At 36.1% G+C, this 18,461-nt stretch overlaps 1 protein-coding gene across 2 annotated transcripts; it reads right to left on the reverse strand.

Moving 5' to 3' along the window:
- Positions 1–2,981: 2,981 nt before the first annotated feature.
- pcgf5b (polycomb group ring finger 5b) lies at positions 2,982–17,465 on the reverse strand. 2 transcript variants are annotated; one of them, XM_073866786.1, is made up of 9 exons: positions 17,281–17,465; positions 15,671–15,912; positions 14,206–14,302; positions 13,626–13,681; positions 13,474–13,533; positions 10,168–10,310; positions 8,341–8,442; positions 7,715–7,801; positions 2,982–4,596 (listed from the first exon to the last, which is right to left on the reverse strand). In XM_073866786.1, the coding sequence occupies exons 2-9, from the start codon at positions 15,780–15,782 to the stop codon at positions 4,549–4,551; spliced, it is 705 nt and encodes a 234-aa protein (XP_073722887.1). In that variant the 5' UTR covers positions 15,783–15,912; positions 17,281–17,465; the 3' UTR covers positions 2,982–4,548. The 2 variants fall into 2 exon arrangements, with proteins under 2 accessions (XP_073722887.1, XP_073722886.1); XM_073866785.1 differs by having other exon boundaries at positions 10,168–10,313; positions 17,281–17,461.
- Positions 17,466–18,461: the final 996 nt, after the last annotated feature.

Below are 18,461 nucleotides of genomic sequence, written 5' to 3' on the forward strand. Positions count from 1 at the left end.
GTGCTGGATCATTGAGTTGTATCATGTCATGTCTCATAGTCTATCGTGTTTATTCAGTTTTAGTTTCATCAGAATGTTTCTTGTCTAGTCAGTACTGTTATTTCATGTTTCTATGTTGTGTTGCCCCCTCGTTGGCTTTTTTAGTTTTCTTGTTTATTTAATAAATGTTCTGTGTTCACTCCCCGATATCGCCTGCGCATGGGTTCTCTTGTTCCTTGTCTCCAGATCCTCACATTTGTTTCCTTATTTTTATGTAAATCTCGTGCACACAAAAGACTGCTGGAAAACAGGCCAATCTCAACATAACACAGACTGTGACATCACAGTCGAGATGTACGCCACCAACATTAAAAAATTACAAAGTTGTTAAAATGCTAAAAACAAAGTTGTGACTGCTGAGTTAGCACTACATGCTAATTAATGCTATATGCTAGCGTTTAGGCTGAAGTTATACTATTGACTTTACACTTATGTCTTGCTTGTCCATAATGAAAAAAAAACACAATCTTACTACGTAAATGCCCATTAACTCATCCCCCGCTGGCCTTTTTTTGAAAAGTTGCCTACCAGCTATTTTTTGTGATTTTCACAAAAGTTTTACAAAATGCCTTCCAGGAAAATTTTCTTCTAAACATATATGAAATAAAAGATCAGACCCTTTGCTTTCAAACAAACAATAAACAAACAAACAAAACGGAAAAAATCATATCTATATTTTTTCTCTGCTTATAAACTCTTAAATATGGGTATTTTTCTTTAAAAATACACATTTTTAGAAAAAAGCTGAAATAATTGCAAAAAAAAATTTTTTTTTTAAGGAATTTTGTTAGTGATCAGATTCAGAACGATTATAAAAACATACATTGAGTGTGAAATTAATAAATAGTTTTTTGCATCAGTTTTTTAATGAATTGGGTAAGTGCGGTATTACAGATAACCATAAAAACTCATCAGGAACACGTTTTTCATGCAAATGTTTTCTCTTAATTGACGTGATAACTCTCAGTTATCTGAGTTTTTTCATGCAAATGTTTTCTCTTAATTGACGCGATAACTCGTCAATGGAAAGATTTAACAATCTTCAAACAACTAGTTGTTGTTCCTCAATATTCATATTTTCGTCTAATACAGGCTCAAACATCTGTTTACTAATGTGAGCTACTGGCATGAGCCTCAGAGCAGAGCAATCATAGCAAAGCTCAACATTATTATTACCCTTCCAAATAGGGCAAAACTAGACCATTTCATTCAAAGGACAAATCTTGTAAATGGACATGTAAAAACATTTCTGGATATTTTTGCACTTAATAAAGTTACACACCAAGAACAATTTAACATATTATTTCAATGCATTTTTTTGGCACCTTTAAAGCGACACCATGTAATTTTTTCAACCTTCATAATAAATTTTCAAGACCCTTGTGATAGTACATCGACTTTAAATAGGTTGACGGGGTCTGTATCACTTTTACTCGTACTTTAAAACTTAAGGTTTCTGGTAGTAGCAGAGCACAAAAAAATACAAAATTCGACTGCTTTACGGCATACGTCACTTCCTCCACACAGTTTTTTTTAACATGAATTTTGCCGGAGGCTACTTAAGGAGTGTAGAGAGCAACTTCTGTTATGTGACTCTGTGGCACCGTGTTAGTGTCATGGACCTCGACCCGGGTTTGATTCCCCTTTAGGGCAATTTTTTTATATAAACTCACGAACTTGATTCATACATAAATGCGATCTTCTTCATAAATGACGACGATTATCTTGCATATAGTTCCCTGTATTCAGATGCTGCATTCACGTGTTCATGTATGTACCTTTCTTTTACTGTCTATGTATCTACATTACAATCCAGGATGCTATAGCAGTCAAACTTGCTCAAACTCACACAGTGTAAAACGAAACCACATTCATTCACCAATCCCTATTCATTCACCAATCAGATCCGAGCGTTTCTCTCTTCTCTCTTCCTCATTTGCTGCGTTCCGCTGCCACTCACAGCAAAGCGGCAGACCTAAACACATCGGTTTACTTGGATTTGGAGCGACAATTTTCACCCAAAAGAGAGGAAAAACGAGCGCCATTGCAGAAAATCCTGGTGGCAAGGGAGAGAGACGATGCAACAATATTTGTTTCGAAAAAGGCAAGGAAATACTTCTGGTCGTTTCTCAATTGGAAAGCTGCAGCCTCCGGAGGTCAAACATGCAAGCTGCATACGTCATCAAGCCTGGTTTATTAAGGTATACTGAGCATTACATTCGCAAGTCATAAGCATACTGCAACAATTTACGATTAAATAAGTATAATAGTCAACTTTATGATTGTTAATATTCTGAAATAAGACAGTCTTGATGACGTATGCAGCTTAGAAATACGACATCCGGAGGCTGCAACCTTCAGACTGAGAAATGGCTTCTGCCACGAGTTCCTCATCAGAAAGTTGTAACATGACTGCGCTTCTCCCGGATGTCTCAAAATGTTGATCTTTTAGCGTTTTAAATGTTTCGTTTTTAGTTTAGTTTTAAGGTTGGCCAGTTCTTTTCATTTGCAACAGTGCTGCGGTGCTTGAGGCCTCTAGGGGCGCTAGGCGTGAAAAATACATGTCTAGCACCCCCTAGTCGCCAAAAAGTTCCGTGGTGTGCCTTTAAACACTGTGTTGCCACTCACACATTGCGTCTGTTTTGGCCAACAAATGACAGATTGGAGGATAAACATTTAAATTTTTTGCAATTTTGTTTGTTGACGCCAGCCTCAATGCTGCATATGAAATACTTTTCAAGTGTGACCAATGTAAAATAATAAACAGTTGATTATTTCTGTCTCATTAATGTGAAATAAACAGCGGACGACTCCGCGCCTTATCTGCACCAAAATCAGTGAATCCGGTGCAGACCCGGTGCAGCTCTGGTTCGGAGTCATCTGCTGTCTATAAAGTCAGGAGGCAAAATTTATGATAATTGTAGGAACAGAAACCAATAATATCAATATTCATAACTGTATTATTCTTCTGAAAAAAGACACAAATACAACACCTTGCATATGTTATACACAAGTCTAATCTCTAAGGAATCACCTCAGGGACCTTACATTGAGAAACTGAATAAAATATTCTAAGCAGCATTTTATATATTTTTTTACACATATGACATATATTTCTATTTTCAAAAATATACAAGGGCCTTTTACAAAAATACATGTTGATCATTGCGACGGCATGGTCAATTCGTAACATCAATTGTTCATCTACCACATAAAACAATGTTTTAATCTCTAAAATGCTAAGCTTTTTTGCAAACACAAGTGCAATATACATTTTGAAGAAACCCAGTTGAGATATAAACAGGCTTCCATCTAATGTGTTGGGATTCTGTCAAAATTCAAATGTGTTTACAGAAACATTTTAAAAACATTCACAAGACAAGACAAAATCAAAAATATGCCACTTATTGTCCTTCTGTACTCTTTGTTTGATAGATTAGGTAGTTTTTTCATGTACAAAAATTCAAGTTTTATCTTCACCACATGACATCAGATTTTTTTGAGTAAAGTGGTTGTAAGGCAAGACAAACAATTTTTAGTCCAGTGTGGTCAGATGTGGTAGAGGTTGTCTTTGGTGTAATTTGCCAGACCGATACACTGTACTGAATGCTTTTGTATGTGGTCAAGTTATTTCTACCTTGGAAAATTGAACTTTTTAATAAACATTGTTCTTTGACATTGAATTACAGTTTTTTAAAACCCTACACTTCGGATTTATTTTGACATGACATAGGCAAACATGACTCACTTAATCCTCAATTCAAGACAGAAAGTTTTAACTTTGTACTATTATATCAAAAAAGTATTATGAATTGAGAAGAACGTTTTACTTGTTGCCTGCCAACCATAAAAAAGTTTTACAACACAAACCTCTTACTTAATGCATTTAACTACATACCTATGAATGTAATTTTATAAAAGGAGGCACGACTGGGGAAAACTCACCATAACCCTCAAATAAAAAAGGTGTGTGCACTTTATCAGCCATAAAATTAAACCTTTACAATGAAAAAAAAAACATACCAGCTTTTGAAAAATTTAGCCCAGATTATTTCAAACGAGGAAACAAATGTCAAATCACTTCATTTCATAATGTTAAAAAACAAAACTTCTATCTCACAATTGCTAACAAGTAGAAACTATCAAGACAGGTGTGCCATCGAAAGAACCCTGTCAAGCAAAGGGTTGCACCTTTCCACATTTACTAAAGTGTAGATGAAAAGGCACTGTCAAACATAGATATGATTTTTATATCATGTAGCAATGTGAAAATAAGCAATTATTATATATATTTATATTATACCTTGTGGCACATTACAATTTGTTCACATCTGCAGTAAACAACCAGGTTTTTTCAACAGTACATCTCTCTCTCTTTGAGGGTGAAAACAAGGAGTTTGTAGTATAAAACTGTAAGACACTAAACAGAAAAGTACATCTTCCAACCTAGACACATTCATTCAATTTGCTGTCTGTTGATGGGCAGAAATTAGTGCAGGAAATTTCCACCTAGCCGAAGTCTATGCGTGGTCGATATTCAAGTACCATTGGGTAGACCTAAAAAACAACAACAATATGTAGATTGTAAATGACAGTAATTAGACAATAAAGCAGGACAGTGTTTACACACTATATATAATTTAGTTCAATGAAATTTAATTTGTTTGGTTGAGTAAACACAATTTAGCTGGTTAGGTAAAAGGGGACATATCATGAAAATTGGATTTTTCCATGTTTAAGTGCTATAATTGGGTCCCCAGTGCTTCTATCAATCTAGAAAATATGAAAAAGATCAACCCAGTAACTTAGTTTTGGTAAAACATTCTCTGCAAGCATGTGAAAAATAGATCATTGAAATTTGGCTCCCCTTGTGAGGTCAGAATTCAACATTTTAAATAATGGATGTTATCTAATCAGAGCAAAACAGCATCTGTGAGAATGTCTTCATAGCAATTACCAACCTACGAGATGTAAAGTGCGCCTTCACAAGTTCACTTATACAGCACATTTGGCCCTATCAAAGATCTATTTTTAGAAAGGAAAGGAGATTTCTCTTATGTACCAGGGAGATGCCGTACATGGCTATTGACCCAGTTCTGTGCCATTTCATTGCACAATTAATTATTTTTAACCTCACCTAGCTATCATACCCTAAGGAGCTTGTCAGAAAAAGATTTGTGTGTTTTTTGTTTGAGCCCAAGGAAAATTGAATCCCAAAGCTCATTATGTGACTTCAAATCTGATGCAGCCATGAGGCATAATCTGAACTGTACCTTATTTAATCTGAACCATGATTTTATAATTTCTAACTATTCAAATAAATTGTATTTTTTATACATCTTTCAAAATGTTATAACTCAGGTGACAAATAAGAAAATATGTGATTTCAATATAATATTTTTTGTTTGGTTCCCACTCAAGATCCAATAAAAAATCTACAGCGGTAGACCAAAAAGCGTTATGCAAAAAAGAGTAGGCGAAAAAGCGATAGGTGAAAAAACGGTAGGCAAAAAGCGGTAGGAGAAAAAGCGGTAGACGAAAAGCAGTAGGCAAAAAGCGGTAGGAGAAAAAGCGGTAGACGAAAAGCAGTAGGCAAAAAGCGGTAGGAGAAAAAGCGGTATGCAAAAAGCGGTAGACGAAAAGCAGTAGGCAAAAAGCGGTAGGAGAAAAAGCGGTATGCAAAAAGCGGTAGACGAAAAGCAGTAGGCAAAAAGCGGTAGGAGAAAAGGCGGTAGGTGATAAAACGCTAGGCAAAAAAGCAGTAGGCGAAAAGCGGTAGGCGAAAAGTGGTAGACGAAAAGTGGTAGACAAAAAGCGGTAGGATAAGTCTGTAGGTGAAAAGCGGTAGGCGAAAAAGCGGTAGGTGAAAAAGCGGTAGGCAAAAAGCAGTAGGCAAAAAAGTGGTAGGCAAAAAGCGGTGTGTGAAAAAGTGGTAGGCGAAAAAGCGGTAGGCAAAAAGCGGTAGGAGAAAAAGCGGTAGACGAAAAGCAGTAGGCAAAAAGCGGTAGGAGAAAAAGCGGTATGCAAAAAGCGGTAGACGAAAAGCAGTAGGCAAAAAGCGGTAGGTGAAAAGGCGGTTGGTGATAAAACGCTATTCGAAAAAGCAGTAGGCGAAAAGTGGTAGACGAAAAGTGGTAGACAAAAAGCGGTAGAAGTCTGTAGGTGAAAAGCAGTAGGCGAAAAAGCGGTAGGTGAAAAAGCGGTAGGCAAAAAGCAATAGGCAAAAAAGCGGTAGGCGAAAAGCGGTGTGTGAAAAAGTGGTAGGCGAAAAAGCGGTAGGCAAAAAGCGGTAGGAGAAAAAGCGGTAGACGAAAAGCAGTAGGCAAAAAGCGGTAGGAGAAAAAGCAGTATGCAAAAAGCGGTAGACGAAAAGCAGTAGGCAAAAAGCGGTAGACGAAAAGTGGTAGGCAAAAAGCGGTAGGCAAAAAGCTGTAGGCGAAAAGTGGTAGACGAAAAGTGGTAGGCAAAAAGCGGTAGGCAAAAAGCGGTAGGCGAAAAGTGGTAGACGAAAAAGTGGTAGGCGAAAAAGCGGTAGGTGAAAAAGCGGTAGGCAAAAAGCGGTAGGAGAAAAGTCTGTAGGTGAAAAGCGATAGGCTAAAAAGCGGTAGGTGAAAAAGCGGTAGGCAAAAAGCAGTAGGCGAAAAAGCGGTAGGCGAAAAGCGGTGTGTGAAAAAGTGGTAGGCGAAAAAGCGGTAGGCAAAAAGCAGTAGGCGAGGCGAGTAGTATGTCCAAATTCATATTATTTGAAAAACATTACACAAAAAGTATCCGGATGACTAAAATATCCGAAGTGTTCATTTGATTGACACTTTACTATCACGTGACGTGAGCCTCTGGGAGAGAAGTTATCCAACACAGAAGAAGAAGGAGAGAGTTGTTTTATTAATTTTTTTTTAAATTGTGCTTGTTTAATATCATTCCAGTTAACGACTAACTTGTTGTTATGATGACGTATGTCATTTGATTTATCAACATGGCTGATGTAGTACATCCGAATTCATTCATACTATGCATGTTCACACTATACAGTACCTACTGTTTTAATGGTCGATGAGTAGGTAATTCATCTTATTTAGTACCTACTGTCACAGTATACGATTTCGGACGCAGGGAATGAACCCTGTTGTGAGGCAGCTGTCCCTTCCTTTACCACTACAAAGACCTTTGACCCCATAGCTTTGGAAGGCATGACAGTCTCGTGTAAAAGTGACAATCAAATGCTAGAATTAACTCTGAACTTCTCTGCTCAGATGATGAGGTGAGTGTAAAGCTCAGGTCTTAAGTTCATTGCTGTAGTTGTAAAATTGTAAATACCATAAAGAGCATGAACTTTCTGTCAAGTTCAATGGATTCAACAGGGAATCAGCAGTATGCTAATAAAAGAGTTATTACATAAAAATGGCATAATAATAAAAATATAAATTTAATAACATTAGTCAATCTATAACACCAAACGGATCAGTAACTATTTGTAATTCATTTGTATCTTCTGCTGAAGTGATGGTACTTGATGAATTTGTTTAATATTGTTTTACTGAAATTTTGCTATGTAGTTATGCATATTTGTTTATAGTTTGTCCATGGATTGAAACATCTCAGCATTTTCAAAGTGCAGTGCAGAGGATTTATAGATTATACACATGAGTCAAGAGAGGGACATACTAGCTTGGCTTACATTTTCTCCTCGAAGTCTCCAGCGGGTCATGTAGATGAACTCCATGGTGTGGTCCTTGCCCATGATCTCACCATTGCATAAAACATCTAGCTGCAGAAAGAGCAACAATTATACAGTATTTCACACCAAATCATATGATAATGTTTAGAGGACATGGGGTACCTATTAGGAGTGTAACGATTAACCGTGCAAATGTGCATTTTCTCAATGAATGAATTACGGTGAAATCTAGGAACATCCGGACGCAAGGGGGCGCTCTCGTGCCGAAACACCCCTTGTGCCACAGAAGAAGTAGCATTGCAAACGCTATCCCAGGAAATGTCAACAAGAATATTTATATCGCTGTTCTTCAAATTGTTTCAGGTATTTTCATGATAATAAAGAATATTTTGAATGATTTTTATTTAACGATTGTTGCACGTTATAAACGACTCCGACTCACAATGATTTTAGATTGATAAGGACTTCCTACTGACCAAATGCCGTAGTACACGCACAAGCTGTGCATGAAACAAAGAATCGCAGCCTGCGATTCAAAACCGAATTCAGACAGGCATTTTTAATGGGAACCGCGATTTAATCGTTACATCCCTAGTACCTATAACAGATAAAAGACATTCAGGTATTAGCTCATAAGAACTTGGAAGCTTTAACTTGAGACTTAAAAACTTCTTGATTGTTCCGACAGTTACTCTTGTCGAGCAGCGAATAAACTTCTTCATTAAGCCCTGGAAAACAAAACAAGAAAGATACTGTATGTTTCAACCTCCTAAACAATGGTCAACTGTTGCATGCACATGCATATCATATTATTGTTGCTATAGAAAAAAAGGTGCAAAGTTTTGCTTTTTATTAACAACTGTGTACTTGATTGTATGTGTTGCTGCCCTAAATCAGGAACAATCTGCTTTATACAACAAACCAACCCCTTAATCAACATGAAACTGTCATCTTGTCAGCCCTTTAGGTTTTTGTATAATGTCTTGTGAAAGATCGTGACAGTCCTGTATTTTGTGTCTTGACGCATGATGGTAGGGTCTTGAGTCTTGTGATGGATTTTGTCCTTGGTTTTAGGATCTGAACTCATGCTTTGGGTTTTGTCTGGTTTTGAGCACACTGCCCTTGATATCTCCTTGGCGCTATGTGCTTCTTGTCTTGTTGTTATTTATGCTGGAGCATGGAGTCTGGATTTCACAATTTCTAGATTGGCCTTGTTTGCCATGCAATCCTGACTCTACATGATTATGTTCATGTTTGGATCCTGACTCTTTAGTTCTTGTCTTGGTTCTTATTCATTGTATCATGATCCAAACCTATTCTCTGTGTCTTTAGTGGTTTTGTATGTTACTTGTCTTTCGTCCTATGTTCATTGTGTAAGCCCCACCCCCCTGTTTCCTTGTTGTTGTTGCAATGTTGTGTTTTCTTGTCAAGTCCAGTACACCCGAGTTAAGTTAAAGGTGCATTGTGTAACTTTTAGAAGAATCTCTTGACAGAAATGCAATATAATCTACACAACTATATATCAGTGGTGTATAAAGACCTTTCATAATGAACTGTGTTGTTTTTATTACCTTACAATGAGTTGTTTTTATCTACATACACCGGATGCCCCCTTACATGGTAGTCGCCATTGTGTGCCACTATGTTTCTACAGTAGCCCTAAATGGACAAATGGTTCAAAAGAGTGTGTTTTGCTTTTATGTTGTCTCAGACAATAATGTGTTTGTCCTGTAGCGGTTGGTTATAATACACAGTCACACCGCTAGATGCTGCTAAAAGTCCCACAATGCACCTTTATGATCTCTTTTCTTTTGTACTTTTAAAGTCACTAGAGGTTTTCTGTCATCTTCTGATTTTTTTGTTCCTGTTTTATGCCTTTTAGTTACTTGCCCTGATTTCGTTTTTTTTGCAAATAAAAACTTTTATTAAAACTGCTGCTGTGCATCTAGGTTCTGCCTCTAAAGCCCGAAATACACTGCGTGATTTTTACACTCCTATAAGAGTACGCAGGTCGTAGCAGCAAACGCACTGTGCGTTGATCATGCTGAATTTCTGACACTGTCAGAAAACTATCGTAAGCTATCTTTGAACGCAAGACTGGGAAAACAGCCATCTTTGAACATTTCTCACTGTACGACATAGGACCACCGATGAACAGCCACGATCACAGAAATCACGACGATTGTGTCACGGTGGCAATCTTTCGTCTGGGACAGCCAATAATTGTGCAGAGTAAAAAAACTATTTGTAACCATAATGTATTGAAAGACAGAAAATATGCTAAAAAAAATTTTACATGCACCAATGAATCAAAAGCAACAAGATCAAGAGTCAATTTTAATGTCATATCGGCTTCAGTAAAAGTGTATTTAATGGTTTAGACATTTCCATTTCCATTTCACAGGAAAAGACAACACAGGAAAAGGAGAAATGTATAATTCAAGATGGCTGACCTTAACAATGGCTTCTCCCATCTGGCTGTTGTTCCGCAAGCAGTCGAGACAGATGGCTATCTGAGGATCACTTCTGTGGTAGTCTCCATTACCGATATTATCATCTTCTTCATCTAGTTTGGCTTTCTTACATACAGGGCCGTCTTCTGTAATAAAACAAAACAACTGCTAACTATTGTAATTTTAACATTAAAAAATTGGTTGTACAGTCTAGTGGTAATAATTTTACATTTAACTGTTGAATACATTTTCTTAAACAGATTTTTATCTGCAAGTTTTCCTTCCCAAATTTGTCAAAACATGTCTGTAAACTCCATGTAAACCAAGAGTATACCGTAAATGTATAGCCCATCATAATATTAGAGAAAAAGGAAAATATTAAATTCCCCTGAAAAAAACTCAACAGACATCATTTGGATTTACTCTGAAAACTAAATAAAGTGCATAAAAACGAATTACTATATGCTTTCGTGACATATTCAGAGCACAAAAGCAAACATTTCAGACAAACACTGAATAGATTTACTAATGAAAAACAACATCTGCATCTTTCCTCAGTCTTTCTTTTATATAAAATAGATCATTTTCAAAAAGATGCTATTGGGAAAATTACGAATGCACGTGCTCATTATCTCATCGTTCAGAGCGGCTTACAGCTGCAAACACTTACAAGTTGCCTTGGAGACTCCAACCATTATGAAAGTCATTCATGCTGGTTGATACATTGAGCAAAAGAACTGAAGATTGGCAAGTTTGTGGTACACCACACCTTTATACTCTGTACACTACAACCTACTGCACAAGTAAGACTAGCCATTTATTTAAGTTAAATCATTGGTTTAAACTGTGAGGCTGGAGATGCTGCCAGGGGGCCCCCCACAGTTTCATTACATTTTTTAAAATACATAAATTCATCATAAATTCTGTGCAATTAAATCTAAAAAAACAAAATAAAGCTACCAACTAACGTTGTAGATTTTATTATGTTTTGTTTAATTCATATTTTTATTTTGCGATGGGACGACGAAAAGAGTTAAAGGAATGCCGTAGCTCTCTTCTTTGTTATATTTAATATCTGAAATACGAACATGATTTGCATCATTGAACACATTGACAAAATGTTCCAATGTGTAATAAATATGTTGTAAAGAAGAGATTTAACCATTATATAAAATAAACCCTTATTTGCTGAACAGGGTGTTACTTATATGTTAAAGGAATAGTCTACTCATTTTCAATATTAAAATATGTTATTACCTTAACTAAGAATTGTTGATACATCCCTCTATCATCTGTGTGCGTGCACGTAAGCGCTGGAGCGCGCTGCGACACTTCAATAGCATTTAGCTTAGCCCCATTCATTCAATGGTACCAATCAGAGATAAAGTTAGAAGTGACCAAACACATCAACGTTTTTCCTATTTAAGACGAGTAGTTATACGAGCAAGTTTGGTGGTAAAAAATAAAACGTAGCGCTTTTCTAAGCGGATTTAAAAGAGGAACTATATTTTATGGCGTAATAGCACTTTTGGGAGTACTTCGACTCCCCTGAAAAGTCCGCTCCCCTTCTCACTCTCATAATGGGAGAAGGAGGGTGTTACTGCGCCGAGTCGAAGTACTCCCAAAAGTGCTATTACGCCACTTCTATTGTGCCACACCTTATTTTTTACCTTTTAAATAATTATGAGCCAAATTAACTTTTTTGTGGTTCTCGTAAATCCCTAAATATGGTTGGTTATAGAGTTAACTTGTACTGAGACAGAATATTCTTTAAATAAAAAATTAAATAAAACATACTGTAGTTTGATTGGTTGAAGATTAAGAATACAAATGATAAAATCATATATCTTTAAAATGTCTGTCAAAGGCCAATGTTTGTTTTCTTAAATTATGCATTTTGCAGATGCTTTTCTCTAAAGCGACTTACAATGAATTTAATATATACATTTTTATCAATATATGTGTGCCCTGGGAATCGAATCCAATCTTTTGAACTGCTAATGAAATGCTGTGTGTTTAGTTCACCAGTCGCAACAAAGGACTGATGACAATAGCCTCACGCCTGTATAACATTCTGTACATTAAATAATAGTGCTCATATAAAGCTTAAATGTACTGTAAATCAGTTTGGATTAAAAGTGTCTGCCAAATTCATATATATAATGGGTCTTTAACAGGAGGTCTGGGGACCCTTGGGGGTCCTTGGTGGTAATACCGTGGGTCTTCCAAATACTGTTTGAATTTAAAATAATATTTTTGGAAAAATGAAAGTAGGCATCAAACTAAATTGGATTAATAGGCCTATAATAAAACATTTAAACTTAAAATAAAAAAGCATAACTTTCCCACAATATAATCTATTCAATTAAATAAAATTGTTATTTAGTATGCCAAAAATTATCATTTAAGTCTCTCTGTAACATAACCATACACTGAAAAAAAAAGGCTAGATTTACTCAAAAATACAGTGCATCATTTTGCATCCATTTTTTAAAGCAAGTATTACATGGAATTTTAAGCAATTTATGCAACTGCTTAAAATTTCAATTAAAACTTACTTAAAAAAGTGGATGCAAAAATGATGCACTATATTTTTAAGTAAATCCAGTGTATTATTTTTTACAGTGTAATAGCAAAGTATTTATTATAAATAATAATAAATACAGTCATAAATTGATATGTAGTCATACTGGGAGTCAATGCTCCTCCTCTCTATCCATTAAGGGGTCCCTATAAAAAGGTTGAAGACCACAGATATAATGTATTGGGAAAATGGTTGGTTCTCTGTGAAAAAGTTGATTTAACTTAAAAAAAGTAAGTTACCGTTAGTCGAGACTTTTTTTGAGTCAACTTATATTTTTAAGTTGAATAAACTCAAATTGAAAGGCAACCAGGTAACTTTTCTTTTTTAAGTTGAACCAACAAATCTTTTTTTTACAGTTTATAGCCAAACAACCATTCAAGTCCACCCAATCTTTCTGTCTTTAGATTGATATTTTCTGTATAAAATAGTTCTAGAGACACAGGGAGGCAAACAGCTTTGTATATCAGATTGCTCACATAGTTCAATAACCTAAAAGTCAAGGTCACAGGCACATATTTATATTTGTTGTATATTAATTACCTGATATGAACCTAAAATTATATCAATGGTCTGATAAAATAAACGAAAGTTAAAATTCTGGTTCAACAATGTAACCAGATCTCCCATGATTCATGTAAAGAAGAATAAAAATGTTTTTTAATATACCTTAATACTCAAAGAATTAAAAAGGTAACATAAAATTAGTAAAAATTTAAATTTACCACCAATATTTTCTTTTGACTTGTTTTTTCTCCAGAATTCAATTTCTTGCTGCTGTTCCTCTAAATAAAAAATAAAATAATTAAATGAAATGCCATTTGATATGAACTGAGTAATAGAGAATAAAAATATTACGTGTAATATAAGTGCTTACTTTCTCTAAGACCAGGCACGAGTTTGAATATGATTTCTTCTAAAGTGTTGTCCAGCCTTAAAGAAAAGTATGATGAGACAAAATTGATACCAATAACATAGTGCAGACATGTGAACTACCAGTCCTTTCAACACAGACTAGTCACATCTGTTAGCATGGATCAGACTGATACTGCTCTATGCTCTTGTTATCATGCCATCCTTATGTCTGATGTAGGGGTAGCGATGCATCAGAGGTGTGGAGATGCAAAACCACACTGGGTCAGTCTCACAGCTGACACTTTGGCTCCAGAAAACAGTCCGGCTGTTGCCTGGAATGCTGCCCAACCCGGATTAAATTCACTGTCACTCCACAACTCTGTGCTACCCGAAACCAGGCAACTGTGGGCAAAAATCTCTTAGATCTACTACAGTGCGTAACAGCCAGTTGTGTGCTGGATCACCTAAACAACTGGCTTTGAACCACTAATTAATTTGTATTGGGGTATGCTATACAAACTGCACTGAAACTGATCCCAGACCAATCAAAGCAGATTTGCTGAGGTATTTGTAGTAGGATATAGAGGATAAATCACGTTTACCTTAACATCTCCAGGGGATTTGTTTCATGAACCTGGATACCACATTTTGGGCACTCATTGCTGTCTTCAAAATGCTGGACTATACAGCTTTTACAAACTGAGAAAGAGAGAAAGAGACAGAGATTATTTCATATGCAGCTCACAATCTCTCTGATCTCCTCCTACATATTTAAGTTCACCAAAATTCGGTAAGAATGCCCACATATTACAATTAAAATCAAGACTACACAATGGCATATAGATAAAGCTTCTGCTGCGTGACCAGACAAACGCTTATCACATCCCACCAGCAAAACAGCGTTGACACTACCTTATTTATCTGAGCTCAAACACAAAGGCTGTCAACACACACAAACTGATATGCTGTTATGAGTGAACTTACTCTCTCAGAAATAGCCACTGCCCACACACAAATGACATTGACATAGCAGAAGACACAATCAGGTCATAACTGTGTGGGATGCTCAGTTAGATAGTCCTCCAATGCCTTGTGTATTCTGAATGACTTTAGGACATTACATTAATTTCACTTAGTATAGCCTCAAATGCATATGTGTCTCAATTTGGGCTTTAAAGGACAAGTTTGGTATTTTACACTTAAAGCACTGTTTTCAGATTGTTTATGATGAAATAGAACGGTTTTAACTGAAATTTGGACATATGATGCTGGCCCGAGAATTTGTGGGTGTTTGTTGTATCACCTCCCACCTCGCATAGGTGCACAGGAACAATCCTTCCTAAAATACATTAAACTTTCATTTACAAAGACTTGAAACTCACCGAGTAGTCAGGGGTGTTCACTGATATGCTCACACAAAAATCGCTGCAAAAGACGCATTCCAACAGGTTTTATTGTAGTTTTATCCAACTCCATTGACTTGTATTAGATGTGCTGTGAGGTACAGTATTACTCTGCGCCGGGAACCTTGTTTGTATTCTTGCAATTGGCAAAGGCGGATTATCGCCACCAACTGGGCTGGAATGTCTATTATTCAAGCTCTCAACGGAAGAATATACGGGTGTGAGGCGTTTGGAAAAAAGGTCCACAAGTTTACAACGAATGCTAAAACACCTGTTGGAGGGCGTCTTTTGCAGCGGTTTTTGTGTGAGCATATCAGTAAACTTTTCTTTGTAAACGAAAGTTTAATGCATTTTAGGAAGGATTGTTCCAGTGCACCTATGCAGCCATTGTAGAGGTGTGGGCTGATACAACAGAAACTGAAAATTCTCGTGCCAGCATCATATGTCCAAATTTCAGTCAAAACCGTTCTATTTCATCATAAACAAACTGAAAACAGGGCTTAAGTGTAAAATACCAAACTTGTGCTTTAATAAAAGGTTTTTATCACAATTTGCATGTATCGTCCAGTTACTTTTGTAGAGGATGTTACATTAAATTATCATTAAACTCCCCATTGGCACGCTATTAGGGCTTACGTCTTCTTTCAAAGAGACTGATACTTACAGGTGTGTAGGCACTCTGTCACAGTGGTGGGCTTTATCAGGTATCCTTTACAGACATAACAGGTGATGAAATGGTTGAAATCCTTCACCAGATGTTTCTTCTGTAATGTCATTGTCACAAGATGACAACAGATGATGTGAGGATCAAGTGGAATGCAGATTTAACCACTTTATGGTTCAACTGCACTGTTCTGCTGAAGAGCTCATGGCATTTTCTTCCTTCGTGACATCATGGGTACAGACCTGTCCAAATGGATTTAATACTCTTATTTAATAATTTGATGCACTATTTGTGTATTATTTAGTCTGAAGCTCATAATAATAATATAATTTGAGTTGTTGGGATTTCACTGGAATGTCACTTTGATGTAATTTGACTTAAATCTACATAAAGGTAAGTAAACTTTAATTGCATTATTTAGGAACATTTAAGAAATTGTAAGCATCCAATCCAGATTTTATTTATTTTCATTAGGAGACCAGTTTGCAGAACAACACAATTTTTCATGAGCATACAGTAGTAAACTAATAGTTTGTACACTTAGAAATGTTTGGGTATATGTTCTGCACAGTGTTGTATACTTATTTGGGTTAATAAAAGAAAAAAGAAGAAAATAAAATAAAAGTTTACTGCAATTTTATGTTTCAAACAGAGATGGCGATACAAATTAAATTGTTATGGATTGCAGCTTTAATAATTTTTTATTTTCTTTTTATTAATTATTTCATTTTATTAATTTCGTTAAGTTTGTATGCAATTTGTGTTATTTAATTTACATTGGAGAACTGAACAACCTTTGTTTACAGGTGCATCGTCGGTTCGAGTTAAGCCCCGCCCCCTGATCTTTCAAAGTGAAAGTGTAGAGACGTTCGCTTCATTCAATGACAACATTATAGATACTTTACATTATAACTCGTTAAACTTAACGTGTAACCTAAGGAAAGCATGACATTTGATGTATGTACTGTTGTAATAAGCCATTTGACCAGAATACTGGGTCTGTAACACAAATGCAGTCATACCTTCAATAGTTTGACTACGTTACTTGTGGGCTAATATCGGTTACTTAAATGAGATATTTTAAGAACTACTAACTACATGCCGCCCACGGTGGTCTGTTATCTACACTCAATGTCCCCATTGATCATCGTATATCGTGCTATATAATATAGGTGAAATTTAGCCTACGTGTTTTTCAAGACCAGCTGCCACTGGTCTACGACAAAGCGGTTTATCCTGACATGTCCATCATCAGCCTCATGTATCCTGTTAACTAGTCTTAGTTCAGCGCTTCGTTTACCTAGATAGATGGTATATATTAACTATAAACATCGTAGCGTATCTGACTGACACTCAAGCTGACTAACAGGCGTATCAAACTGACTAACAGCTGAACTTGGCACCATACAAGTGTCACTTTCCGTAATGGCCAGAGTGTTTTATCGCTCACCAGTGCGCACTAAATAACCAGCACTACCCTGACAACTAGTATCCTACAGAGACATGCTGACGAACTTGATACATACACGACTGCATTCTCATCCCAACCGAAACTTTACGATGCCGGAGAGCAGAAAGCGACAGGCAGCTGCATCGCTACCAGCTCTTACCTTTTTCATATCACTGGTCCATGATGATTATGCGCATTGATTTAAATAATCGGAGGGCTTCGCGTATTTAAGCTGGTTTAACTAATGGTTGTGGTAGCGACATACAGTAGAACACGGAACTGGATTCATTTGATGATGATACGGGGAAGGGGGCGGAGGACTTTCCAGTTCTTGTTTACGCATTGCTGTTTTATTCATCCCATGGCATATAGTCTCTGATTGGACACAAACTAGGGCGCAGCCTTCAATTACTAACTAGTCCAGTAACAGAGCATTATAAGATGTGAGTGACAGTCCAGCGGAACCAGTTTATCAGAGTGCTGACTCTGTCAAGTTATGGGTGGTTCATATGATTAACCTTCCAATTTATATGTTTTTATGCCAGGTAGCCTGGTAGACAGCTTTGCACTGGAAATTTTCAAATAAGATCTACACAGCTAAAGCAGCACAAATAGATAAGCGGTAACTGCCTCAAATAAAGTTACATTTATAAATTAACACGAAACAATACTATAAGCTATTTAGTATATTTACTATAGTAAAATGTAGTAAAAATACATAAAAAACGAAAGTTTTTCATTGTAAAGATGAAAGTAACCTATACCACAGTGTTTTCTACAATTTCACTACAGTAATTACTGTAGTATACTACAGTATTACTAGTAAATAGTCTAGTAGCCTACAGCCTTTTTTTTTCATTTGGGAAGAGACTTTGCATTTTGGGTGCATTGAAGTATTAACCCATACAGATGCCATTGTATTTTAATGTACACTGTAAAAAACACTTTGCTGCCTTAAATTTTTTGTTAAATCAACTCAGATTTACAAGTCAACAGAGGTGAGTTGTCACAACTTATAAAATATAGTTGAGAAAAGTCAACTTAATTTTATAAGTTATAACAACTCACCTATAGTTATAACAACTCATCTTTAGTCAAGATAAGTAATAGAAAGTTGAAATGACTTGTAAATCCGAGTTGATTCAACAAAAAATGTTAAGGCAGCAAAGTATTTTTTACAGTGTAATCTTTATAATGCTTCCATAGCTTATCAATAATCATTTTAATCATAAAATGTTATAAAATAGGTGGTTGGTGTCTGTTGCATATCGCATGAGTGTTACATTTTGCCTTCTGTAATGCATATTTGCATTTACATTGATTCAGCAAAGGCTTCAAACA

Source organism: Misgurnus anguillicaudatus, chromosome 4, assembly GCF_027580225.2.
Source record: "Misgurnus anguillicaudatus chromosome 4, ASM2758022v2, whole genome shotgun sequence".
Classification (NCBI taxonomy): Eukaryota; Metazoa; Chordata; class Actinopteri; order Cypriniformes; family Cobitidae; genus Misgurnus; species Misgurnus anguillicaudatus.

Bases quoted from the DNA above. Each gene is read 5' to 3' on its own strand.
- pcgf5b (XM_073866785.1), bottom strand. From the start codon at position 15,782: ATGACATTACAGAAGAAACATCTGGTGAAGGATTTCAACCATTTCATC. The intron at 13,534-13,625 runs GTAAGCACTTAT...TTTTTTATTTAG, and splicing joins CGTGCCTGGTCTTAGAGAAA to AGGAACAGCAGCAAGAAATT. The intron at 4,597-7,714 runs GTAAGCCAAGCT...GTTGTTTTTTAG, and splicing joins GGAGACTTCGAGGAGAAAAT to GTCTACCCAATGGTACTTGA.